Source organism: Nyctereutes procyonoides, unplaced genomic scaffold, assembly GCF_905146905.1.
Source record: "Nyctereutes procyonoides isolate TBG_1078 unplaced genomic scaffold, NYPRO_anot_genome, whole genome shotgun sequence".
NCBI classification, from domain to species: Eukaryota; Metazoa; Chordata; class Mammalia; order Carnivora; family Canidae; genus Nyctereutes; species Nyctereutes procyonoides.
The window spans coordinates 15,590,519-15,617,985 of record NW_026575120.1 but is presented as its reverse complement, the minus strand read 5'-3'; the positions used below and the strand labels follow the sequence as shown (position 1 = coordinate 15,617,985).

The following is a 27,467-nucleotide window of genomic DNA, read 5'->3' as shown; positions in this document are numbered from 1 at the left end:
CACCAGTGACTTCTTTTTTATACATAAGTAGATTTTTCTGAAACATCACCCATTAACTACTTTATCCCATTTTGAGTATTCACTGGTTAGGGTGGTTAATCTTTAATATTTTTTACTTTGAATTTTTTTTAAGATTTTGTTTATTTATTCATGAGAGACACAGAGAGAGGCAGAGGCAGGCTTTACGCAGGGAGCCCGATGTGGGACTTGATCCCTGGACCCCAGGATCTTGCCCTGAGCCAAAGGCAGACACTCAACCACTGAGCCACCCAGGTGTCCCTCCTTTGAATTTCTTAAATCTGTTTGCCCATTTGGTTAAACACAGTTTTAAAAATTTGATCCAATTCCCATGTCAATTGTGTATAATATTTTGGATTTTTAATTTTAAAAATGTAGTGATTAAAGTTACATTCTCCAGTGTTCAATATTACATTTCTAAAAATTTATGAATATAGAATTTCTCCAAGAAGTATTTCAGAAAGAGAGCAAGAACTAAGAAATAATAAGAAATAATAATTTCATAAACACTTAGATAACTAAATATTATCAAATAAAAAAGGAAAAACTATGTAATATTATAGGTATAGAGGAAATATATGTTCCCATTATCTTTTCTACGTACCCTATCATGAGTTTGAGTTTTATAATTCCTATATACAGTTTTGTATCTTCATATTTATGTACTATTCAAATATATACTATTCTGTATATTTTAAAAATTTGTATCAATTGTGGAAATAAATCAGTATCCATTCTCCTTTTTTTTTTTTTTAAAAAAAAAAAAAGAATCTTTGGAGGTGCCTGGGTGGCTCAGCTGGTTAGACATCTGACTTTTGGTTTCAGGCTCAAGTCATGATTGTGGAGCCTACTTGAAATTCTCCCTCTCCCTTCCCTCTGCACCCCCCCCCAAAAAAAACTTTAAATTACAAGAAATAAAAGAATATACAAAAATATCTAATTTATGGAAATAATGAAATAAAATTCCTAGCAAATGTGTGAAATTTATAGGAAGAAAATTCATAAACTTCTCGGGGATTAAAAAAATGATTACAGTCAGCAGAACTTCTGAGATGGTAAAATGATGAGCTCTGTAAATCCTAAATCCTTTCCACAATAAGCAATGATAAAACAAAATTTTCAAAAAAAAAACATTTCAAGATTCTTGAAATTGACCACATACAAAAAACAAGAAGCATTTATTAAATAAAAACTTCTAATATTATGGAGAGAGTAGTAAGAATCTGTTGCATTTTATTTACTTGAGGCTGTTCCCATCACCATCTCAAGTTCTTCTGTATAGTAATTCTGCCATGCTAGGTCACGACATGCAGCAGCTTCCCTTCTAGAGGAAGATGAGTTGATATGGAGCAGAGCAAGGGCAAAATGCCCTGAATGCATGCCTAGATACATCGTCAAAAACAATAGTAATCTCTGTATCGATTGAACATCAAAAGTCATTATTACAGCTAATCTCAGGATGTGATTCTCATTGTTTCAAAAAACAATCAAAAGACTAACATGGAGGTGGAGGGAATTAAATAGCCATCGTATACAACGTATATGTTGATTCATATATCTTTGGTAGTCTGGAATATTCCATGAATACACAAGATATCATTCAGGCTCAGGAAAGACAATATAAGATCCAAGATATCCACAAGTTCATGTATAAACAAACTAGAGACATTACTTACTAGCAGAAGACACGTGAAAATCCTGATACAAAATTAAAACCTCCCTGACTTGGAAGACTACCTAAATATTGAATACTATCCCCCATCCACAGATGAATCCCAGATAGAAGACTTACTGCTCAGTTGTTGAAAGATAACCTTTGACTCATCATTGACTAGCTGACCACTAAAATATGCTAGCCCAAGATATAAAACAAAACAACAAAACCTAGGAAACCTGGCTTAAAAATAGAAACAAAGGGGGAAAACCAGTAATGACCAACATTTTTAAACTGCCTACAAGACCTACTACATCTGCAGATTGAAAGTGAAAGGATGGAGAAACGTACATGATATAAATGGATGTCAAAAGAAACCCAAAACAGTAATATTTACATGGGATAAACTAGACTCTAAAACAAAGTCTTTAACAAGAGATAAAGGGCACTAAATAATCATAAGGGGGACAATCCAACATGAAGATGTAACAATTGTAAATATTTATGCCCCAACATGGGAGCACCCAAATATGTAAGAATTAAAAACAAATATAAAGGAACTCATTGATAAAAAAAGTATGAGACATTAACCTATTATATCAATAGGCAGATCATCTAAAATAAAATCAACAATGAAAAATGACTTTGAATAGCACACTGGAACAGATAGACTTAATAGATATATTCAGGATATTCCATCCTAAAACAGCAGAATATAAATTCTTTTTAAGTGCACATAGAACATTCTCAAGAATAGATCATATATTAGATAACAAATCAGGCCCCCTCAAATACAAAAAGACTGAAATCATACCATGCACCTTTTTTGACCACAGTAATATGAAACTTGGAAGTCAGTTAAACTACAAAATTTAGAAAAACCACAAATACATGGAGGTTAAACAACATGCTACTAAACAATAAATGGGCCAACCAGGAAATATAAGAAGAAATTATATATATATATATATATATATATATATATATATGCAGTATATACATATATACATATATATATATACCTATACACATAGATACATGTATACATAGAGTATATATGTACATGGAAACAAATAAAAATGAAAATACCACAGTCAAAAACCTTTGGGATACAAGAGAAAAATATATAGTAATACAGGCCTATTCCAAGAAGCAAGAAAAATCTCAAATAAACAACCTAGACCTACATTCAAAAGATCTAGAGAAAGAACAACAAGTGAAGCCTAATCCAGAAGAAGAATGATATAGAAACTAAGAAAACTAAGAAAAACAAAACACAATAGATCAATGAAATCAGGAGCTAGCTTTTAAAAAAAATAAATAAATAAAATTGATAAACCTAAAGCCAGGCTTATTGAAAAGAGAAAGGACCCAAACAAAATTACAAATGAGAGAGGAGAAATAACAATTACCACAGAAATATAATTATAGGAGAATATCATAAAAAATATACCAAAAAATGGTCAACCTGGATAAATTGCTAGAAATATATAGACTTTCAAAACAGAAATAGGAGAAATAGAAAACTTAAGCAGACCAATAACTAGCAAAGATATTGAATCAGTAACAAAAAAAAAAAAAACAAACTCCAAACAAACAAAAGTCCAGGGCCAGATAGCTCCACAGGCAAATTCTACCAAACATTTAAAGAAGAGCTAATGCCTATTCTCAAACTACTCCAACAAATAGAAGAGGAAAGAAAACTTTCAAACTCGTTGTATGATACCAGCATTACCCTAATACCAACACCAGATTAAGACTCCACTAAAAAAGAGAACTATAGGCCAGTATCACTGAAGAATATTGATGCAAAATTCTCATAAAATAGTAGCAAATTGAGGCGGGGAGGGCCCAGGACAGCAAGGACGCTCTGCGAGCTGAGCAGATCAGCGCCCCGCCCGGAGCCTCCAGGCCCTGCCGAGAGCCGGAGCCCGTTAGTTCTGCGGAGCTGGAATCCAGGCTTCCGCGTTGCCAATAGCAAATGCGGCTAATCTCTGAGACCTATGGGTAAACAACCCCCGCTGAGCCCTGCAGCAGGGGGGCAGAGCAGCTCCCAGTGCTAAACACCTGAAAATCAGGCATCAGCCCTCCCCCAGAAGACAGCTGGACGGACAGTTCCAGGGGAATGTCACGGGGGAATTAAACTCTACAGAAATACTCCCCGTGTTTTTTTTTTTTTTCTTTTCTTTTTTCTTTTTCTTTTTGATTTCTGATTTGCTTCCCCCACACCCCCCCCTTTTTTTTCACCTTTCTTCTTTTTCTTTCCCTTTTTCTTCTCTTCGTTCCTTTTTTTCTTTTCCTTTTTTCTTTTCTCTTTACTTTCCTTCTCTCTCTCTTTCTCTATTTTCCCAATACAACTTGTTTTTGCCACATCCGCACTGGAGAAAATGACATAGAAGGAAAAACCTCACCTCAAAAGGAATGAATCAGAAACAGACCTTCTCTCCCACAGAGCTACAAAATTGTATTAACATTCAATGTCAGAAAGCCCATTCAGGAAGCACTATTATACAGCTAATGGTGGCTCTAGAAAAAGCATTAAAGGACTCCGAGGATTCATGATGCAGAATTTAGATCAATCAGGCGAAATTAAAAATCAATGAATGAGTATGCAATCCACTAGAAGTCCTAACGACCGAGGGTTAACGGAAGGTGGAAGAACGGAGTGAGTGACATAGAAGACAAGTTATTGGCCAAGAGGGAAATGAGGAAAAAAAGAGATAAACCTATTTAAAGAAATCATGAATACAGTGATTAAGGGAATCAATGACACTCTAAGGAAGAAAAATCTACGTTTAAATGGGGTTCCCTGAGGGCGCGCGAAAGGGACAGAGGGCAGAATATGTATTTGAAAAATCTAGCTGAAAAACTTTCCCAATTCTGGGCAGGGAGAAACAGGCAATCAGATCCAGGGAAATAGAGAGGATCCCCTAAAATCAATAAAAAAACGTTTTTCAACACCTCGACATTATGAGGGAAAGCTTGCAAATTCCAAAGGATAAAGAGAAGATCCTTAAAGCGCAGAGACAAGAAGTCTCTGACTTTCATGGGGAGGAATATTTGGTAACAGCAGACACTCTCCACAGAGACTGGCAGGCCAGAAAGGGTGCAGGATATATTCAGGGTCCTAAATGAGAAGAACATGCACCCAAGAATACTTATCAGCAAGGCTCTCATCAAAATGGAAGGAGAGATAAAGAGCTTCCAAGACAGGGAGGAACTGATAAGAATATGTGACCTCCAAACCTGCTCTGAAGGAATTTTAAGGGGGACTCTTAAAATTCCCTTTAAGAAGATGTTCAGTGGAAAATCACAAAACAGGGATAAATAGATTTCATGCTGACCACTAACTCTTATCTGTCAATAGTAACTCTGAACGTGAACGGGCTTATGAACCCCATCAAAAGGCGTCGCCTATGGTTACAGACTGGATAAAAAGGCAGGACCCATTATTTGCTGTCTAAAGAGGTACTCATTTTTGAAGAGGACACCTACAACCTGAAAATAAAAGGTTGGGACCATTTACCATTCAAATGGTTCGATCAAAGAAAGCAGGTGTAGCATCCTTATATCGGTGTAAACTAAAAATTTACCCCGACGACCGTAGTGAGAGATGAAGAGGGAAATATATCTACTTAAAGGACTTATCCAACAAGAGGACTTAACAATCCTCTATTATATATGCATCGAATGTGGGAGCTGCAAATTACTTAAGAATATTACCAAAGTAAGATATACTTAGATAATCAATACATTTATTACTTGGTGACTTCACTCTATCATCTATAGAAGGTCTTCTAAACCAAACATCTCCAAAGAAACGGTGCTTTTCAAATGATACATTGGACCAGATAGATTTCACAATATCTACAGAAATTTACATCCAAACTCAACTGAATACACATTCTTTCAAGTGCACATGGAACTTTTTCCAGAATAGACCACATACTGGGGTCACAAAGGGTCTGAACGATACCAAAAGATGTGGGATCGTCCTCATATTCTCAGCCATAACGCTTGAAATTTGAACTCCAATCCAAGAAGAAGTTTGGAAGGACTCAAACACATGGAGGTTAAGGGACCTCAGCTAAAATATAAAGGGTCAACCAGGAAATTAAGGAAGAATTAAAAGATTCATGGAATATGAGACTGGAAGATAAAACTGTTCAAAATCTTTGGGATGCAGCAAGCAGTCTGAGGGGGAAAATACTCGCAATACAATGCACCATTCAAAAACTGGAAAAAGAACTCAAATCAAAAGCTACCCTTACACATAAAGGAGATAGAGAAGAAGCAGAAAATGACCGACGCAGCAGAAGAAGAGAGTTATTAAAATTCGAGCAGAACTCAACGAAATGAGACCAGATAGGAAACTGTGTGTTGGAACAGATCAATAGAACCAGAGTTGTTCTTTTGAAAGAATTAATAGATAGATAAATTGCCAACCTTTAAAAGAAGAGAGAGAAGACTCAAATTAATAAAATCATGAAGAGAAGGAGAGATCAATACCAACACCAAGGAATACAAAACATTTTAAAAACTAATTATGAACAAGCTTACGCACTAGATTAGGAATCTAGAAGCAGAATAGGACGATTCTGGAAAGCCACAATTACCAAACTGGTAGCGAAGAAATAGTAAACCTGAACAGGCAATAACATGGAGGAATTGAAGCAGTCATCAAAAACTCCCAAGACACAAGAAGTCCAGGGCCAGATGCTTCCAGGGAATTTATCAAACGTTTTTAAGAAGAATATACCTATTTACCTAATGCTGGTTTGAAAGATAGAAAGAGATGGAAGTACTTCCAAATCTATTCTATGAGGCCAAGAGAATCACCTTATTCCAATACCAGACAAACACAAAGAACCAACAAAAGGAGAATTAAGACCATTATCCTGATGAACATGGATTGCAAAAATTCTCAACAAGATTAATAAGCAATAGGTTCCAACAAACATTAAGAAAATTATTCACCATGGACAAGTAGGATTTATCCCCGGGAGTTGCAAGGTGGTTCAACACTCGTAAACAATCAATGTGAGTTAATCATATCGCAAGAGGAAAACAAGACCATATGATCCTCTCTTAGATGCAGAGGAAAGCATTTGACAAAAATACAGCATCCTATTCCTGATCAAAAACTCTTCAGAGTTTAGGGATAGAGGGTACTTTCTCGTATCTAAAAGCCATTACGAAAAGCCCACAGCAAATATCATTTCTCATGGGGAGCACTGGGAAGCCTTTCCCCTAAGACTCAGGAACCAGAAGGGATGTCCATCACCACTGTTTTCAACTAGTATTGGAATCAGTCCTTAGCCTCAGCAATAGGACAACAAAAAGGACATTAAGGCATTCTAATTGGCAAAGAGATGTCAAACTTCTCCTTCTTCGACGATGACATGTTAACTTTACCATAGAAAAACCAAAAGCCTCCACCCAAGATTGCTAGAAATCATACAGCCAATGTGGTAGCGTGGCCTAGTGAATACCAATTCTATGCCCAGAAGAAATCAATGGCACCTTCTATACACTAACAATGAGACAGAAGAAAGAGAAATTAAGGAGTCAATCCATTTACAATTGTACCCAAAAGCAGAAGTTACCTAGAATAAAATACCAAAGAGGGTAAAGGATCATTATACCTAAAAACTCACTAGACACTTCTGAAAGATTGAGGAAGACACAAGAGAATGGAAATAATATTTCCTCTGCTCATGGATGGCAGAATTAATATTGTGAAAATGTCAATGACTACCCAGGGCCACATCTTTACACGTTCACTGCAATCCCTATCAACTAACATGGACTTTTTTCAGAGGACTTAGAACAAATTATTTATGATTTGTGTGGAATCAGAAAAGACCCGAATAGCCAGGGGAATTTTAAAAAGAAAACCATTAGCTGGGGGCATCAAAAGCCTGATTTCAGGTTGTAATACAAAGCTGTGGTCATCAAAGGACAGTGTGGTATGAACAAAAACAGAACAATAGACAATGGAACAGAATAGAGAAATAAGAAGAAATGGGAACCTGACAACTTTCATGTCAATAATATTCGACAAAGGAGGAAAGAACGATCCACTGGAGAAAGACAGTCTCTTCATAAAATGGTGCTGGGAAAAATTGGACATCCACATGCAGAGAATGAAATACTAGACCACTTCTTGCACCATCCACAAAGATAAAAACTCAAAATGGAAGGAAAGATTTTAATGGTTTGTGAGACAAGACTCAATCAAAATCCTAGAGGAGAACACAGGCAACCCTTTTGACTTGCCACTGTAACTTCTTGCAAGATAACATCCCCGAAACAAAAGATACAAAAGCAAAAATGAACTATTGGGACTTCATCAAGATAAGAAGCTTTTGCACAGCAAAGGTACAGTCAAACAAAAACTCCAGAAAAATCCGACAGAATGGGAGATGATATTGCATATAAATATTCAGAAAGGGGCTAGTTTAAATCGATAATGAATTATTAAACTCCAACCAAAGAAACAAAAAATCAATCATGAACTGGGCAAAGACATGAAGAGAATTCACAGAGGATGACATGAATGGCCAAATGCACATGAGAGAAATTGCTCTGCCATCACTTTGCCATAGGGAAATACAAATCAAAACCAAATGAGATACCACCTACACCGTGAGAATGGGGACATTATAGGCAGGAAACAACAATTGTTGGAGAGGATGCGGAGAAAAGGGAAACCTCTTACATGTTGGTGGGAATGTGAATGTGCGCACTCTGGAAAACTGTGTGGAGGTTCTCAAAGAATTAAACATAGACCTGCCATACGACCAGCCAATTGCATGTTAGGGATTTACCCGAGATTCAGATGCTATGAAACCCGGGGCACCTGCACCCGCTGTTTCTAGCAGCCATGTCCACAATAGCCCAAACTGTGGAAGGAGCTCGGGTGCCATTCGAAAGATGATGGAATAAAGAAGATAATGTAGGTTTATGTATAAATGGAATATTACTCAGCATTAGAAACAACAAATACCCACCATTTGCTTCAAGTGGATGGAACTGGAGTTATTATGTGAGGGAAGTAAGTCAATCGGAGAAGGTCAATACAGTGTATGTTATTCACTCATTTAGGGAATTGAATAATATTGAAGGGAATATATGGGAAGGAGAAGAAATGTGTGGGAGATATAAGAAAGGGAACAGAAACATAAAGACTTCTACTCTGGGAAATGAACTAGGGAGTTGGTGGAAGGGGAGTGAAGGCGCGGGGGGGTGGGTGGTGAATGGGTGCGGGAACGGAGGGGACACTTGACGGGATGGACTGGGTGTTATTCTGAATGTTGGTAATTGAACACCATTAAAAAGTAATTTATAAATAAAAAAATAAAAAAAAATAAAAAGAAAATAATATAGTAGCAAATTGAATCCAACAACATAGTAAAAAAAAGTCATTCACCAATCAAGTAAGATTCATTCTTGGGTTGCCAGGGTGGCTCAATAAGCATAAATCAATCAATGTGATATGACACATTAATAAAAGAAAGGATTAAAAACATGGTTATTTCAATAGATGCAGAAAAAGTACCTGACAAGTACAACAACCATTCATGACAAAAACCCTCAACATAGTAGGCTTAGAGGGAACATACCTCAACATAATCAAGACAATTTATGAAAAATCCATAGCTAACTAACATCATCTTCAGTGGGAAAAACAGAGTTTTTCCTCTATGGTCAGGAACAAGACAGGGATGTACACTCTTATCATTGTTATTTAACATAGTTCTGGAAATTGTAACTACACCAATCAGACAACAAAAAGAAATAAAATACATCCAAATCAGCAAGGGAGAGGTCAAACTTTCCCTATTTTCAGATGACATGATACTCTATATGAAAAACCTAAAAGACTCCACCAAAAAATTGCTAAAACTAATACACAAAGTTAGTAAAGTTGTAGGATATGAAATTAACGTACAGATATTTGTGCATTCCTATACACTAATAATGACACAGCAGAAAGAGAAACTAAGGAATTAATCCCATTTACAATTGCACCAAAAACTACAAGATACCAAGGAATCAACTAACCAAAAAGTTAAAGACCTGTACTCTGAAAACTATCAACAACTAAGAAAAGAAACTGAAGAGAAATGAAAATATGTTCCAGGACTCATGGATTGAAAGAACAAATACTGTTAAAATGTCTATAGTACCCAAAGCAATCTGCACATTTAAGTAATCCTTATCAAAATACCAACATTTTTCAATAGAACAAAAAATCCTAAAATTTGTATGAAACCATAGAGACCCTGAATAACCAAAACAATAATGAAGAGTAAATCTGAAGACATCATGTTTCCAGCATCATAATCACATCTTTATGTTTCAAAGCTGTAGTGATCAAAACGATATGGTACTGGCACAAAAATAGACACATAGATCAGTAAAACAGAATAAGAAACTCAGAAATGAACTCAAAACTACATGGTCAATTAATCTTTGTCAATGCAAGAAAGAATATCCAAGGAAAAAAGACAGTCTCTTCAACAAATGGTATTAGGAAAACAGGATAGCAACATGCAAATAATGAAACTGGGCCACTTTCTTATACCGTGTACAAAAGTAAATTCAAAGTGGATGAAACACCAAAATGTGGGACTTGAAGTCGTGAAAATACTAGAGAACACAGGCAATAATTTCTCTGACATTGGCCACAGCAACTTCCTTTTAGATATAGCATCCTGAGGCAAGGGAAACAAGAAAAAATAAAACATTGAGATTTCATCAAAATAAAAACTTCTGCACAGCAAAGGAAACAATTAGCAAAACTAAAAGGCAGCCTAAGAATAGGAAAAGATATTTTCAAATAATGTAACTGGATAAAGGTTAGTACTCAAAATATATAAAGAAGGTATAAAATTCAATACCAAAAAAATCAATAATCCAATTTAAAAATGGGTGAAAAACATCAACATTTTTTCCAAGAAGACATACAGATGGCTAACATACACATGAATGCTCTACATCATTCATTATCAGGGAAATACAAATCAAAACTGCAATGAAATATCACCTCACAGTTGTCAGAATGGCTAGAATCAACAACACAAGAAGCAGCAGGTGTTGGTGAGGATGTGGACAAAAGAGAACCATCTTGCACTGTTTGTGAAAATGCAAATTAGTGTATCATTCTGGAAAACAGCATGGAGTTTCCTCAAAAAGTCAAAAATAGAAATATCCTATAATCCAGCAATTACACTACTAGGATTTATCCATAGTATACAAAAATACTAATTATAAAGGATACATAAATTCCAACATTTATAGCAGCCTTATCTACAATAGCTGAAATATGGAAACAGCCCAAGACTCCATCAACTGATAAATGAATAAAGAAGATGTGAGATTATATATATATATATATCACATGTGATATATGTATCTATCTGAGATATATCTCAGATATATCTATCGCTGTGGCCAATGTCGATAGATAGATGATAGATAGATAGATGATAGATAGATATAGATATATCACATATCAGATGTATATATATATTATATATATAGATATAGATATATCACATATCAGATGTATATATATATTATATATATTATATATTATATATAACGGAATATTACTCATCCATAAAAAGAATGATATCTTGCCGTTTGCAACGACATGGTTGGAGCTAAAGAACATTATGCTAAGTGAAACAGAGAAAAACAAATACCATATGATGTCACTCATATGTGCAATTTACAAAATAAATAAGCAAAGAGAGGGAAGAAAGAGGCCTAAATAAACAAACAAACAAATAAATAAACAGATCTTAACTATAGAGAACAAACTAACGGTTACCAGATGAGAGGTAGGTGGGAGAATGGTTGAAATAGGTAATGAGGATTAAGGAGGACACTTGTGATGAGCTCTAGGTATTGAAAGCAAGTGCCAAATTACTATATTTTACACCTGAAATTAATATTATACTGTATGTTAACTAACTGTAATTTAATTAAAACGTTCATAAACAGATAACAAAATATGCTGAAACAGCTAAGAGAAAAGAAAGAACTAAGGAAATTCAGGAAATGGAACATGATTTATGAACAAAATGAGAATAATAAAGATAGAGAAATTATAAAAAGAAATGAAACAAATTCTGGAGTTGAATAATGCAATAAGTGAATTGAAATTCATTAGAATGGTTCAAAAGTAGATTTGAAGAGACATAAGAATCAGCGGACTCAAGAATAGAATAATTGAAATTACTGAGTCTAAGAATCAGAGAGAAAAAAAGAATTATAAGATACCATTGTGCAGAACAATACATGAATTATGGAAGTCCCTAATAAAGAAGTTTTTTGAAGAAACAATGGCCAAAAACTTCCCAAATTTGATGAGACACATGAAACTATAAATCCTGGAAGCTCAACAACAATAAGAAGGATAAATCCAAAGGGCATCACATCAATACACTTTATAATCAAAGACATTACAACCAAACTATCAAAGTTAAGACAAATATAGAATATTGAAAGCAGCAAGAGAGAATAATAAATTATCAGTCAATTTTTCATCAGAAATCTCAGACACCAGGGACAACTGTGTGGCTCAGTCAGTTAAGTATTGGACTCTTGATTTCAGCTCAGGTTGTGTGTGTGTGTGGGGGGGGAGGATGAAAAAAGAAAGAAACCTCAGAGGCCAGAAGACAATGGGATGACATATTTAAAGTGCATTTTGCATTTATGCAAAATGGTACATTCACTTTAGAAGAAAGTCTAGCAGTCTCTTACAAAATGGAACAAACTCTTACCATATGATCTAGCAATAATACTCCTTGGTATTTACCCAAAGGAGTCAGAACTTATGCCCACACAAAGACCTGAGCATGGATGTTTATAGCAGTTTGGTTCACAATTTTCAAAACTTGTAAACAACCAAGATATCCTTCAGTAGCTGAGTGAATAAATAAATTGTGGTACATTCAGACAATAGAATTTTATTCAGTGCTGAAAAGAAATGAACTATTAAGCCATGAAAAGGCATGGAGTAAAGTTAAAAACATATACTAAGGTGAGGAAAATAGTTTGTAATGGCTACATACTCTAATTTTCAATTATATGACATTCTGAAAAAAACAAAACTATGGAGATAGTAAAATAATTAGACATTTCCAAGCATTAGGAAGATGAGAGGGATAAATAAAAATTACTAAGAAACTATTCTAAAGGTAGCAATGGTTTTAATTTATGTCAATTATGTAAAACTAAGAATAAATTGATAGAGATTTGATTTCCAACTTATTAACAATACTAGTAATTTAAAATACATTAAAACAGATATAAAGCAAAAGCAGTCATTTATTGTCATTTCTTAAAAATTTATCCCAATTTTTTATAACCCTTCATTGCTAATATAAATGGACATAAAACAAATAAATCAAAATATACTTACCAAATTCTTTTCAACTACAACATGCATTTCTATATACTGAGAGAACTCAGGAAGTGGCTGAAAAAAAAAGTATTACTTAAATATTTTAATATATATCATTACCTCATGAATTCAGTGTCGCAAAATATACTTTTATATATAAAAAAGAATTAGATAAAATAATCAAAACTTGCTATCATTGAATCATTTTCAGAAATTTTGCCTTTGTCACTTCTTTTGCTTTTGATCAAATATTCAATTTACTCAAGAAAAACTTTCCATTACTTCCAGTGGGCAATTTCTCATTGGTACTGGGCTATTCATATTATTTTTTCTAAAGAAACTTTTCTATTGACTTTCCATTACAAAATATGTGTGTTTAATTAGCTTAAAAATTCTATTATACTGTAGTGTGTGGTCCTCTTTTTTTTTTCTAAACCCCGAAGGAGTGAGGACATATCTCTATCTAAAAGAATGGGATATCATTTGAAGGATAAAGTAATTTTTGTATAATTTACTTCAGAAAAACGTTAGCCAAATAATTTTTTTAAAAAAATGTTTGCCAACAAATAATTAAAATGACAAACTTTCTTAAATCAGATCACAGATATTTCAAGATGTATATTCTGAGTATGATGTGATCCACTTAGATCATAGTAGTTAAATTAGGCATAAATGTGAAGCCTAACGGTATTTCAAATCTTGCTTATCATTTATGTGACTTAGATTGTTTTCCCAAAATGAGGACAAAGTAATAATTGTTATAATTACTATTAATAAAATGTTACTTTTATTCATCATTATTTTTCATGAAGGAGGAACACACATGTGAGACAGATGCTGCAAGCACTTTGAGACTATAAATGTGGAAAATTCAAAATATTTTGTTACTAAAATAGCATATCGTCTATATGCACTGAAAAATATTTGGAAGCAGAAAAGGATAATCAAATATCAGAAATTGAGGAAAATTTTGTCATGTTTATTTTAGTGTCTGCATTTTTTCTTCTTTACACTGATATTTAATCCTTTGAAAGTTCAAAACCATTGCATTTTAAACTGTTTTTCTTTAACATATAAAGAGAATAATTAAGGAGGGAACAACAAATCTGGGGATTTAATAAAGATGAAAAGAGTGATGATTTTAGTAATTTAAAGGAAAAAGAAAAGTTCAGAAAGGTCAGATAGAAAACTTTAGGATTGATTACTCATTTTCCCCCCTCACTTTAAAATTCTCTTTCTTAGCCCAACTTTTGGAGATTTGAGGGTTTCATTTTAAAAATGCTGATGAAATCTCCTTATGGTCTACTGCTTTCTTGTCATTTCTTCCAAAATTAAGCACTAAATTTTGCATAACAGTCTTGCATATAGGATTCTATCCTTTTATTAAAGTCCCTAAACAAGAAAATAACACTATTTTACTGGAGGATAAAAATAAAACAAACATTTAAATTAATTGAGAAAAATAATGTATTAATGGATTGAGAGATTCAAATCTGTTTTTGTTTTGTTTTGTTTTAATGAATATTAGTGTTGCTTAACATTCCCTGAAGTAATTTTTGATCATTGTCATACTTGAGATTGGGATTGGTAATATTCAGTTAATAATAATTTATTCATTTACTGAGCAATAAGCTTGTATGCAGAAAAAATACACAGTTCATCCTAAACAAATAAAAATTTAAGACAAAAATGCATAAAATAATGCCAGGAATTGTGTGTGTTGGAAAAGTGAGTAGATATTTGATTTCAAAAGACCTCTAAAGCCATTATATTTAATAAGACAAAGTAGCCATATACAGAGACAATTTGCTTAGATATGTGTTATATAAGGATATCTCCAAATGCAGGAAAGTTTGCTTTAGTCAAGTAAATGCTAAAGAATTGTATCTAAGCAAGAAAATCACATAACACTACCTGATGATCTAAATGCAACATGGGTAGGTTAAAGATTTAAGTTTAAAAATTGTCAAAGGTCATTAATACAAATATTCAGGGAGTAAGATGGGACATGAAGATAAGTGATGATAGATACATAAATGATAGATAGATATAGGTAGATAGATAAGTAGGTAGATAGATAATGTGTGTTTGTATATTTTATCTTGGAATTACTCAGGAAAAAAACTTGAGAGTGGAAGATCTGTAAATCACAGTAGATAAATCAATGGAAAAATACATGACAAACAAATGAAAACCTGAGATATAACATGAAAAATATCAGTATCTAAATGTGAATGCATAAGGAAAAGTCAGAAAAAGTGGGATAGAATGGAAAACTGGAGAGTTTTATCAGGGAGTAAAGTGAGTAAAAAGTTCTAGAGAGTTTTTATTTTATTTCACCATCAATATCAAACTTAATGGCAATGGACTGAATCCTTTCCTCCTAAGATTGGAAAAAGACAAAGATATCTCTTCTCACTAATTCAACATTATACTTGAGGTGCTAACCAGGGCAATTTAGCAATGAAAAATAAATGGAAGGCATCTTAATTGCAAAAGAAGAGGTTTGCAATAAAAATTAAGTGTGCAATAGTATTTCAATAAAAAATGTAGAGATAAATTTCACAAAAGAAGTGTTGATGACAACTTGAAGACTAAACTGTATAAAACATTGCAAAAGAAATTAAAACCTAATAGCCAAAGGCTACTCAATGTTCACAGATAGAAAGAGTTAATATTGTTAAATGGCAATATTTCCCAGAGAAATCTACAAAATCAACAAAATCCCATCTGGCTTTTTAAGGGAATTAAAATAAATAAAATTTAAAAAATATTTGGAAATGAATACTACCCAAAGTAGCCAAACAGTTTCATAAAAGAGCATCCCTGAAGAGCGTACATCTACTAATTCCAAAGCATACTTCAAAGGTATAGTGGTTAAAAAAATAAAATGTGGTTCTTGTATATGAATAGACATAAAGATCAATGAAACATAACTGCAAGTGCAGAAATAATTCCAAACATTTATGATCAACTGTCCTTTGGGTGAAAAAAAATATGAAAATTCAGTGGAACAATGTATATTTTTTTCACTAAAAAATATTTTGGGAAAACTAGATTCCAAATAAAAAAATGATGAATTTAGAACTCTATCTCATTCCATACAAAAAATTGACTTAAAATGTGTCATATATTAAAATGTAAGAGATTGAATAATAAAAGTTTTAGAAGAAATATAGTAATGATTTTTCTAACTCTGGTGTGGTGGATAGTTTTATCTGTCAACTTGATTGGGCTACAATGCCCTGATTTATAGTTAGACATTATTCTAGATGTTTCTGTGAAGGTAGTTTTGAAGATAAACATTTTTATTGGGGGACGTTGAGTAAAGCAGATTACCCTTCAAAATGATTGGACCTCATCCAATCATACGTATATATACATGCATTTTGTTGGTTATGTTTCTCTGTAGAAATGTCTGCCCTGAAAGAAATCCTTAACTACTGTATTTGCTGAGCTGAGATTGTTGAAAACAAAACTCAATCTCATTTATATGAATGGATGAAATATTATGCAAATTGAATTTCCACTGTTACATGTGTCTACTATTAAAATGTGGACATAATTGGGAAGGAATAAGATCTTGAAAATTGGAATAAAAACATATGGGAAGACTCTGATGAAGCTCGAGTTCTCTGAACCCCTAAATTCTGATGAATCTTCTTTTCTAGTAGAAGCAATCTCTCCATTCCTGTATAAGATTAACCCTGTCTTTCTTGAGGAAATGTAATGGCCTCTCATGAAGCAGTCGCCTTTAAAGATGCAGGTGACTCTCTTCAGGACCCTAGATATGTAACTTCAATATTTATGTGAATTGCTTTTGTGTTAATTATATCAAAATTTTGGCATAATAAACATCAAGAAAGGAGTGCATCTGCAGACAATAAAGATCTAGATCACAAGAAAACATGCTACTAATAGTGGAAAATGCCAGGTTGTAGTTCTAAAAAATTGAATACTAGTTTTAAGGCTTACAATAGAGGTCATGAAGTTTCTAGTATATCTATCTATCATCTATCTATCTATCTATCTATCTATCTATCTATCTATCTATCCAGTCTGTAAGGTATGTTAATGTAAATAATTTGTACATTAGAAAAATACATTGTTTATATTGCTGCATAGTAATCATAGTTTACTCAATCACCTACCTCTATACTTTGTATTTTATGGGACATTTCTCTTGACTCAATATCCTTCTCAGCATATAAAGAAACACCTTTATTCTTATGTTTTACTTGATAAACCACATGTTCAAAACCAATTGAAGGCTCCAAGGGCTCAATACCATAACTTACATTTTCAAACTGTAGTAAGCCCCTACAAATATCAAAAAATAAGTAAATAAATAAAACAATGCATTTTTAAAGTCAATACAATAAATAAATAACAAAATGACAGTGAATGAGTTTAATAGTATGTAGATTATTTTGAGTCAGTCTTAGATGGTAAAGTAGGAAAGAGTTCCTGAATGTCCACAAACTCACTGAGTGGCAAGAATTGTAACATAATTGGTATTCACTTAGCCATATAAACTATAATATTTTATAGTTTACAAATATATCAAAAATCTCAATTCAAGATTGAGTAGGAGACATAACAAGAATTTGCATACTATGCTTTCCCACTGACAGTTTTCTACAATAAGCCATGCCTCACTTTAAAACTCCTGAATAGGGGATCCCTGGGTGGCGCAGCGGTTTGGCGTCTGCCTTTGGCCCAGGGCGCGATCCTGGAGACCCGGGATCGAATCCCACGTCGGGCTCCCGGTGCATGGAGCCTGCTTCTCCCTCTGCCTGTGTCTCTGCCTCTCTCTCTCTCTGTGACTATCATAAATAAATAAAAAAAAAACTCCTGAATATAATTTTTAAGAATTTAAAAATTTGGGAGGCCCTTGGGTGGCTCAGTCTGTTAAGCAATTGACTCTTGGTTTTCGATCAGGTCATGGTCTCAGGGTCATAAGATGGAGCCCTCTGTGGCAGGCTTCATGCTCAGCCTTCTCCCTCTGCTCCTCCCCACTTCTGCTCTCTCTCTTAAAAAAAAATTAAATTTAATTTAATTTAATTTAATTACATTTAATTTAATTTAATTAAAAATTTCTAAAACACGGTTCTACTTTGTAATCGTAAAATTATATAACGAACCTGAGTCCAGAACATGTGCTAACGATGACCATAGAATTTGGATAACCTTCAATATACCCTTGGTAGTAGCAAAAATTCTGAAAAATAAAGATACCTTTATTAGCATAATTCATTAGAACAATTCATGTTAAAGGAAATATTTTCAAATATCTAAAACATATATGTTTATTTGCATATATGTGTCAAATACTCATTATTTCCAAAATAGATTTATAAGATTATTGCATGAGCATTTGGTTCAATTATCCAAAAATTTTCCTGTTATAAATTACACATGACATTTGCAGTCACTAGGGTCAAAGTAAAAATCATCAAAAACTTTTTTTCCACACTCTCTTGACTTAATTTTGCAGGATAGAGGTTAAAAAATTGAATCCAAAGGATAATTTGTTCTTTTCAGAATTACTTGAGTACAACGGCCAACTAACTTGCATTAACTCTCACTGATAATAAAGCAGAAAGGTAAAGGAGGGGGACAGGGAACCCTCACTAGAAAGAAAACTGCATTTTTTTAAGATTTGCATTTGTAATGGTTTTCACTTGAGGGCACTCCTCAAGTCAGGTCAGCATAATATTTCAACAAAAAAACCCAAATTATTGACCAGTTTGAAAGTGTCTAGAAAACGAGATGTGATATTCAAGAAAGGAGGAGGCACAGACTCAGGCTTTAAAAATGTGTGCTATTGGGATCCTTGGGTGGCGCAGCGGTTTAGCGCCTGCCTTTGGCCCAGGGCGCGATCCTGGAGACCCAGGATCGAATCCCACGTCGGGGTCCCAGTGCATGGAGCCTGCTTCTCCCTCTGCCTGTGTCTCTGCCCCTCTCTCTCTCTCTCTGTGTGACTATCATAAATAAATAAAAATTTAAAAAAATTAAAAAAAAGTGTGCTATTAACTCAGGTGCAGGTTTTTTACTTACAACTAAATTGACACTATATGAAAATAGTTTAGTAGAAACTAAAACCAAAAAAACTGGAAGAACTAAGGAGAGATTTTTGGTTGTCTCCAAACTCAAGAGTAGAGTTTGGAAACTGGTCCCGTCTAGTTATTTGTCTGCAATAGCAAGAATAAAAAAAAAGAAAGAAAGAAAAGTCACAAGCTCCAATGTATCATTGAATATGGCTAGTATATGATTTTAAAATATTGTATATATGAATAAAAGAAAAATGTGGCCCCTAGTCAAGAGAACAATCCAAAAGAGAGCTGACCCTGAAATAAGTCAGGATTTTGGAATTAGTAGAGGGGAAAAAAAAAGGCATTAAATCAGTATTAAAAATGTGATCACGAATATAAAGGAAAGTTTGATAACAATAAGCAAATTCAGCAAAGAAATAAACGTTATATAAATGCCAACTCTAAATTTTAGAACAAAAAATATATTTAAAATGAAATGTACAGGATAGGTTTTACTGCACATTGAAGAAGGTAAAAGGTTAAAAAAAAGAGTATGGATCTATAAGATATTATCAAATCTGAGAGAAAACTGAGGGAAAAAAAGGGACTTTAAAAAGTAAATATAGTTGCAGCAACCAGTAAGGCTATATTATCTAACATATACTTAATTGGAGTTTCTGAGAAATGGAAAGAAAAAAATAGGTAGAAAAACATTGAAGAGATAATGGCCAACACTTCCCTAAATTCAGTGAAAAACTACAATTACAGATTGAGAGACTGAATATACAAATGGACAAAGGCCAGACCAAATATTAAAAATAGTCCTTCAGTAACCTGTCCAGAAAACCAATCCCATGGTTGACAATAAATAGCCCAGAAAGCCAGCCCACTGCAAATCAGATTTCATATTGCTATCTCCAGTAATAATCCAGGAAGCTGAACAATAACTTATATAACAGTCACCTCCAGATAATCAAGACTTGATTAAAAACTATCAGCTTACCTAATTTTTTGTCTCTCCTTCCAATTTAGGACCAAGCAGAGAAAGTTAAATATGTACTCCTAAACATAAAACATAAAATACTTCACCATTTCTTGTTAGCCTACACCTTCCTCAGGCCAACAACCTCTAATCAGGGATTCATGAAGCTTTCCCTTTTTTCTATCATATAAATGAGATAGGGACAGATAGGGCTAGGCAGGGAAAGATAAGAGAAAGGCCCCAGAGTCAGGTTCCCATAAATCCCAAGGACACTGAGATGCAACAAAAACAGAGATAAAGGAAGTAAATCCGGCCCCCTGGCCCCAAAATGCTAGGGAGTATCTTCCTTTGACATCTACCAAATAATCACCAAGACTCAAAACAATCATATGTCATTCATTCAAAATGGCTCAAGAAATCCCAAGTCCATCAACTCTTTAATGAGGTTTTCTATAAGAGGCAAGCTGAAAAAGCCCTCAGTGGCAACCCTGTCAGGATCCCTTTCACTTCTGAGAGCTTTCTCTATATCTTTGCTTGATAAACTTCTATTGCTTTACTCCTCTCATTTCTCCATGAGATTCATTTTTTGACTCTGTAAGACAAGAGCCAAGTTCTCCCACTTCATAAACCTTTCCTACTTTCCTCCTGCTTTTGAGTGTCTGCCAAGATTCAACTCTCTCACTCTGGCAAGCTTTGAATAAGTAGCCTTCACTTATTCTCATTGTTTGGTTTTGCTTATTTCCACAAGATCTAAGGAACTCATTAGGATAAAAAAAAAAAGCCGTAGAAACTACTTATGAAAGTGACCAGATATTGGATTTATTAAGAAAGAAACTTAAAGGAGTTTTTAAGTTTTAATTCTTGAAGGAAATTATTGAAGGAAACCATGATTTAAAAATAGATGTATGATAATATCATATCCAATAGAGACTATCAATAAAAGGTAGAGATTGTCAGAAAAAGTAAAAAACAAGACAAATCTATAATCTGTCAACATGTACCATGCTTTAAATTCAAAGATACAAATAGATGGAGAATAAAAGAATGAAAAAAGATGTATCATGAAATAGCATCCCCAAGCAAATCATATAAAATAGACTTAAAAAAATTTTTTTACTAGAAATGAAGAGTAACATTCTAGAATTATTAAAGTTTCAACACATCAGGAAGATATAACATTTTTAACACATGTGCACCAAATAACAGAACACCAAATTGCACAAAGCAAAAAAAACTAGGTAAAATTAAAAGCAGAAATAGACAATTCAACAATCATAGTTGGAGACTTCTTTTCTTTTTCTATTTCACATTCAGTAATGGATAGAACAACTAGGCAGAAGATCAACAAGGAGATATAAAGCTTGAAAACAGCATAAATCAATGAAGCCTAGCAGACATCTGTTAAACACTCCACCAAATAACAATAATAACAGAATATACATTCTTCTTATGTATACACAGAACATTTTCTAGGATAGACTATATGCTAGGCCATAAAAAAGCCTCATTTAAAAGTATACAAATAATAAAAATATGTTTCTAAAATAGCATGAAATTCAAACTCGTTTACACAAAAATTTGGAAAAACTCACAAATATGTGGAAATGAATAACCTACTATGGGTCAAAGAACAAATAAACCTGAATCCAGAAAATACTTTAAAGTAAGTTAAAATGAAGGTATACCATACTAAAAAGTATGGTAGGTAGTTAAATTAGAGATAAATTTATGTGGATAAGCGCATATATTAAGAAAGAAGAAAATCTTTTCTTTTTTTAAAGATTTTATTTATTCATTAGACAGAGAGAGAGGCAGAGACATAGGCCAAGGAAGAAGCAGGCTGTCTGTGAGGAGCCTGATGCGGGACTCAATCCCAGAACCCTGAGATCACAACCTAAGCCAAAGGCAGATGTTCAACCCTGAGCCAACCAGGTGCCCAGGAAAGAAGAAAATCTTAAATTAATATCCTAATCACCCACCTAGGACATGGGGGGAAAAAAAGGAAAGAAAAGAAACTAAATCTACATCAAACAGAAGAAAGGAAATAATAAAGATTAAATAAATAAATAAGAACAGATAAAAAATAAATCAATAAAACCAAAATGTGACTCTTTAAAAAAATAAAAATGACAAATCTTTACAACAGCCTGAGTTTGATACAGAAACTTATTTCTCAACAAATAAAGTGCATTAATGGGTTTATGTGCTTGAGATTAACATAAACTTTACCATATAACTCTATCAGTTGAAAGCAGCTAGTCTGGTTGGAAGATACCCTAGGTTCCTTAATAGTCATATACCATGCCAGTTGGTACTCTAAAAGGCTAGGGTTATATTTGAACCGGAGATCATTATATGGTATGGTTTTCTGATAGAATATGTGGGTTCAGGAATTAGTGTTGAGGTGGGAATGTCTCCTCTCACGATTATACCTAATAATCTTTTAGAATTTTTGCATTCCATCTCAGTAAGGAAATTTGTCCTTACATAAAATAGTACATAACAGGGACATAAAAACAGTTCCACTAATTTGGAAGATGAAAACTTCCAACTGGATGTGTTCAGATTCTTATATCACTAAACAAAGGCTAATCTAGTAGTTGGAGTGACTGACTCTGAGTATCAAAGGGAAATTGGTTATCTTTACCAATAAAAGCAAGAAGGGCTATGACTTGAACCCAGCTGATTATTACAGCAACCAAAAGAAAGTATAATTAAAGATGCAAGCCCTTTGGGAATAAAGATTTACTCTATTCTGCTTGGTTAATATCCATAACAAGCTAAGATTCCGGGTGAAAGCAATGGGAACAAGGAATAGGTAGTAGGAAGGAAAAGCCATAGACAGCAATTATAACTTAATACAGAAATCAAGAAAATAGTGGCTTTGCATATTTTCTCTTTTTTTCTTATATGTATACATATGTGTTTATTTGTATGAGCTAACCATTTTCTTTTTCCTTCTTCCTATTATTGGTTTATCTACAAGTTGTTGAAAGTCAACTTCACAATTTAATCTCTAGTTATCATAGTATTAATTAACGATCACAATGGCTCTTGTGATTCTTTTTCTCCTCAATTGAAGGGAAGAGTGGGAATTTCTTCACTCGTAAAAAGGTAGCTGAATCTTGTTAAATAGAAATATAGGGTAAATATGTTGTTTTACCAGAGTTCAAATGTGTGCAAATGAAGCCTGACTGGTCAAAGTTGTAGACTTTATCAATTATTGATGTATTGGCACTCAGCTTCTAATAAATCTTTTATCCGCTTTGTGCAAGTAAATCTAGGCTCCTAAATTATTTTTTCCTTTGCCAAGAGGCACTGAAGATTTGCCAGAAGAGCATGTAAGAGAGCATGAGAAGAGAGCTTTGTTTCCTGGTTCCAGTGTGCTGGTTTGGAAAGCTCCTGTAAGTGTCCCGCTCATTGTACCACCAGGATCCCTCAGTACTTGATGATTCTCCAGTACACAGATCCTTTAGTGCATGATGGTCACTAGCACCCATCAACCAGTAGTTTCCTCTCATGATTCAGATCCCTTTCCTTTTGTAGCAGAGTAGTTTTGTGAGATACTGCTTGGTGAACAGCTTTCCTGACTACCCTAAACAGATTTCCAGAAAGTTCCAAAAAGAAATTCTATAGCAATACCTATTGGTACAGCACCATTGTGGCTTCCTGCTCTTCAGCTTTAAGTGTTCCAAATACATGAGATATATATTTTTTTATTCATTTATGATAGTCACACAGAGAGAGAGAGAGAGGCGCAGAGACACAGGCAGACGGAGAAGCAGGCTCCATGCACCGAGAGCCCGACGTGGGATTCGATCCCGGGTCTCCAGGATGGCGCCCTGGGCCAAAGGCAGGCGCCAAACCGCTGCGCCACCCAGGGATCCCCTACATGAGATATTCTTAAATGTATATGAAGAGAGGCACAGTTGTGCCTCTTCTAACAAGGTTTGGATCGCAGCCCTGGGATAACAAGACTGTCTTCTTTATCCCAGTTCTAGGGTTGCTGGCTGCTTCTTGTATCTGGTATTCCAACGTTAATTTTAGAGTTCTCTCTACTTCTTATTTTTTAATCCAGTCTCTGTTGCACTTAATAATTCTTTATGTAACATTTTCCCTAAGTTACTATATAGTTTCTTTACATTGAACTATAACAGTGTCTTAATTTAAAAAAATTTTTTTTCATTAGCATATCATCATAACAGATTACTTTGCCTTTTTTTTTTTAATTGTGGGCCCATGTAGAGTTTCAACGGTTCGAATCATAGTTTATAAGATCAAAATAAAATACCTGGACCTTTCCACCAGCTTTTTCTACTTCCTTCCAAAGGTGGTTTATATAATTCAGATTGATAAATTTCTAATCTTTTGGAATAATCAGTAAGTTATATCAGCATTATAAATATTTAGAAAAGTTATAAATAAACAAGTAAAAATCATTTTTAAGTAAGCATATGATAGAATCTTCATGGAGGAATCAAAAACATTATTATTATTAATCAATTTCCTTCTTTTTTTTCTATTTTTATCATTGCCATTTCTTGCACTGTTTTCCTTTATCGCATCTTGTTTAATGTTCTTTTTGCACTAAAAAGAATGTGCATACTGTTGCTACTCTGTGTTATCTCCTATAAATGTTGATTAGATGAAGATGATTGATAGTTCCTCTCAAGATCCACCAGATTTGCTATTTGTTTCCTCTTCATCTATCAATTATTGAGAAAATATTTAAATCTTCAATTATTTTAATAATTTATATATTTCTCCTTTCATTTCTGTCAATTTCTGCCTCATGTAATTTGATATCTATTTTTATGTGCATACAAATTTTGAATTGTTATGCTATCCTGGTGATTTTACCTTTTAATAACATGAAGAATATTTATTTGTTCTAGAGAAATTGTAAAGTCCACATTCATGAATGGCTTATACTTGTAAGCTCTAGGCAATAAATAAATTCTTTCTATGTCTAATGGACTAATCTGTTCTTTTGTAGCTAAGTCTGTATTTTCCAAGATAATATGACTTTGAGGGATAAAAATCACTTGTAGATTTTATTAAAAACAAATTTACCTACACTTTTAACCTAATTCAATAAACTTTCCTGATTTTCCCTGCACTAGAAATAGGCCTGCAGTTTTGGCAAATATCAGTTATCTATGTGGAACCATATATGTATTACATTTGAAGCCAGCATTAACAACCTACTTCATTCAGGTTTTCAATAAAGTATTCTTTGCTTTGTTTTTTAAATTATACATTAATCTCTCATGGTCACCTCCTGGGATGTAGGGGCAGAGGTAGGTGCTAGGAATGGCAGAATTACATAAAATTCCGGTATGGGATATTGTAGCTCTGGTGTCTCTTTGTCCCACTGGTTCCAACTTGGTCTCTCTCACACACACAGGCACATACATGCTTTTATGCCACACACACGTATCATACATTTATGTATGTATGTGTGTATAGCGTTGACAGCACATAGTATTTATGTATTTCTGTAGATGACTCACGTAAAATTTAAACCAACTCACCATATCTATTATTTCTTCTGTTAAAAGCTAGTCTAAACAAAAATGCTTTAATTTCAAAGTACTGGTTGATTCACTACACAGAAATCAGGAATACAAACAGAAAAAAAAGCAATAAGAATTGGTAGGGCAGTGAGAAAGAAAAAAAAAACAGTATATCAGACATGGTTCATCCTAGCAATTCTATGCACATTTCTTGATTATTTTTACAACAAAGCATAGACACTATTAAACAAAGCTTCAACTGTTCCAAATACATGAGATATTCTTAAATGTATATGAAATTCCATGTATATTTATTTAGTCCTTGAACATGTTAGACAAGTCTTTGGACTCTCCTTCTCTTCCCAGATTTACCTTACTTGATTCAAATTGTGTTGTTTTTTTTTTTTTTTTCATTTTAAGTATTACATGGTATTTTCAACCTTACTGCTACCTGTACTTAAGCACATACATCATCATGAAATAATAGCTTAAAGAAATCACAATCCTTTTTGGTTTGGTTAACCATCTTTGTAATAAGGGCTAACTTGTGACACATTGTAAGCAGAAGGTTAGAGGTTCTCAGAAAAAGAAAATGAGACCCAGTTTTTGTGACCCAAGAGAAGTCATTTTAGGCTGGCAGGTTTTTTCTGTAATTTATCCCCACCAGCACACTGTATTTGCCCAAGCACACTTCCTGCAGAGCTTCCTAGGAAATATCAGAATTATAAAGAAATGCAAAAACCTCAGTATTTAAGGATTTTAAGGGAACAAAAGGAATGCAAAAACTGAATCTCTATCAGGCCGGGAAATAGCCTAAGAATATCAGAGACAATAAATCTGTAGTAAAACTCTCAGAGCTGTTTCAAAAATAAACAAGGCCCTGCATTCTCTACCCATGATAAGAGCCCAAGACTCCATCTCATTTATACTGGCTCTCTGAGCATGCCCCATAGCCTCTTCCCCTTGTCCAACACTTACCTTTTTTTCATTATCATGCTAAAATCTCCACACCATGATGAACACAATCTTCATTAACAAGCATAAAAATGTATGTATAGGCATGTTTTCTAAGGACACCTGCACAACTTTATCCCTGCCTTTGCACGTGATGACTAATTTGCCCTCTCTGAGTATTCACCCTAAACACAAAATAAAAAGAACCTGCTCCCTCCTGTTTAGACTTTGGTGCTATTCCCTGTGATCTTGTTTGTTGCAAATAGTTTCCTTTGTGTGACAACCACCCAGTGTAGTCCCTATCTATAGCTCACCAAGGAGAGAACCATCTTAGTTCAGTTACAGCATCATCAAAAGTAAATGTTAACTTCATTTTAAAACAACACATAACTCACAATCCTTTGTTTTCTAATATGCGAACCCTAAGTTACGTGATCATAGGAACTCACATAGTAAAGGTAAAACAGAGAGTAAAATCATACCTGAAACTGTTGTTCAAGAGGCTTCATACTTCCTGTGCCATTATATCCATAAACTCTAAAATTATGAGGCAAAAAAGCTCTGTAAAATAAGTATAAAAAGTATTTAATGGGAAGTTTGTTTTCTAAGCTCCTATTTTGAAAATATATTTATTGTATTGTATTTATTATAGACAGGAGTAGACAGGGTCAGGGGAGAAATAGAAAGATTACTTTGTTCTAATTTTACTCAAAAATTCTGGTGTCCAGACCTCTCCTCATTCACTTCACCATCATACTGTCCTCTAGACTGTTTTAATTTTATAATACAATAGGCAAGGGGCACCTGGGTGGCTCAGTGGGTTGAGTGTTTGCTGAGCCCTGTGTTAGGCTCCCTGCTTAGTGGGGAGTCTGCTTCTCCTTCTGTTCCT

General features: G+C 33.9%; 1 protein-coding gene across 1 annotated transcript in view; it reads right to left on the bottom strand.

Annotated features, from left to right (window-relative positions):
- The window catches only part of ADAM2 (ADAM metallopeptidase domain 2), a 139,744-nt gene that overhangs the window by 94,309 nt on the left and 17,968 nt on the right, over nucleotides 1-27,467 (bottom strand). The window contains exons 4-7 of the mRNA XM_055335466.1: nucleotides 27,061-27,139; nucleotides 18,236-18,312; nucleotides 17,243-17,411; nucleotides 13,110-13,166 (exon numbers count right to left, since the gene is read on the bottom strand). Coding sequence (XP_055191441.1) covers nucleotides 13,110-13,166; nucleotides 17,243-17,411; nucleotides 18,236-18,312; nucleotides 27,061-27,139 — 382 coding nt within the window. The remainder of the gene's footprint in view (nucleotides 1-13,109; nucleotides 13,167-17,242; nucleotides 17,412-18,235; nucleotides 18,313-27,060; nucleotides 27,140-27,467) is intronic.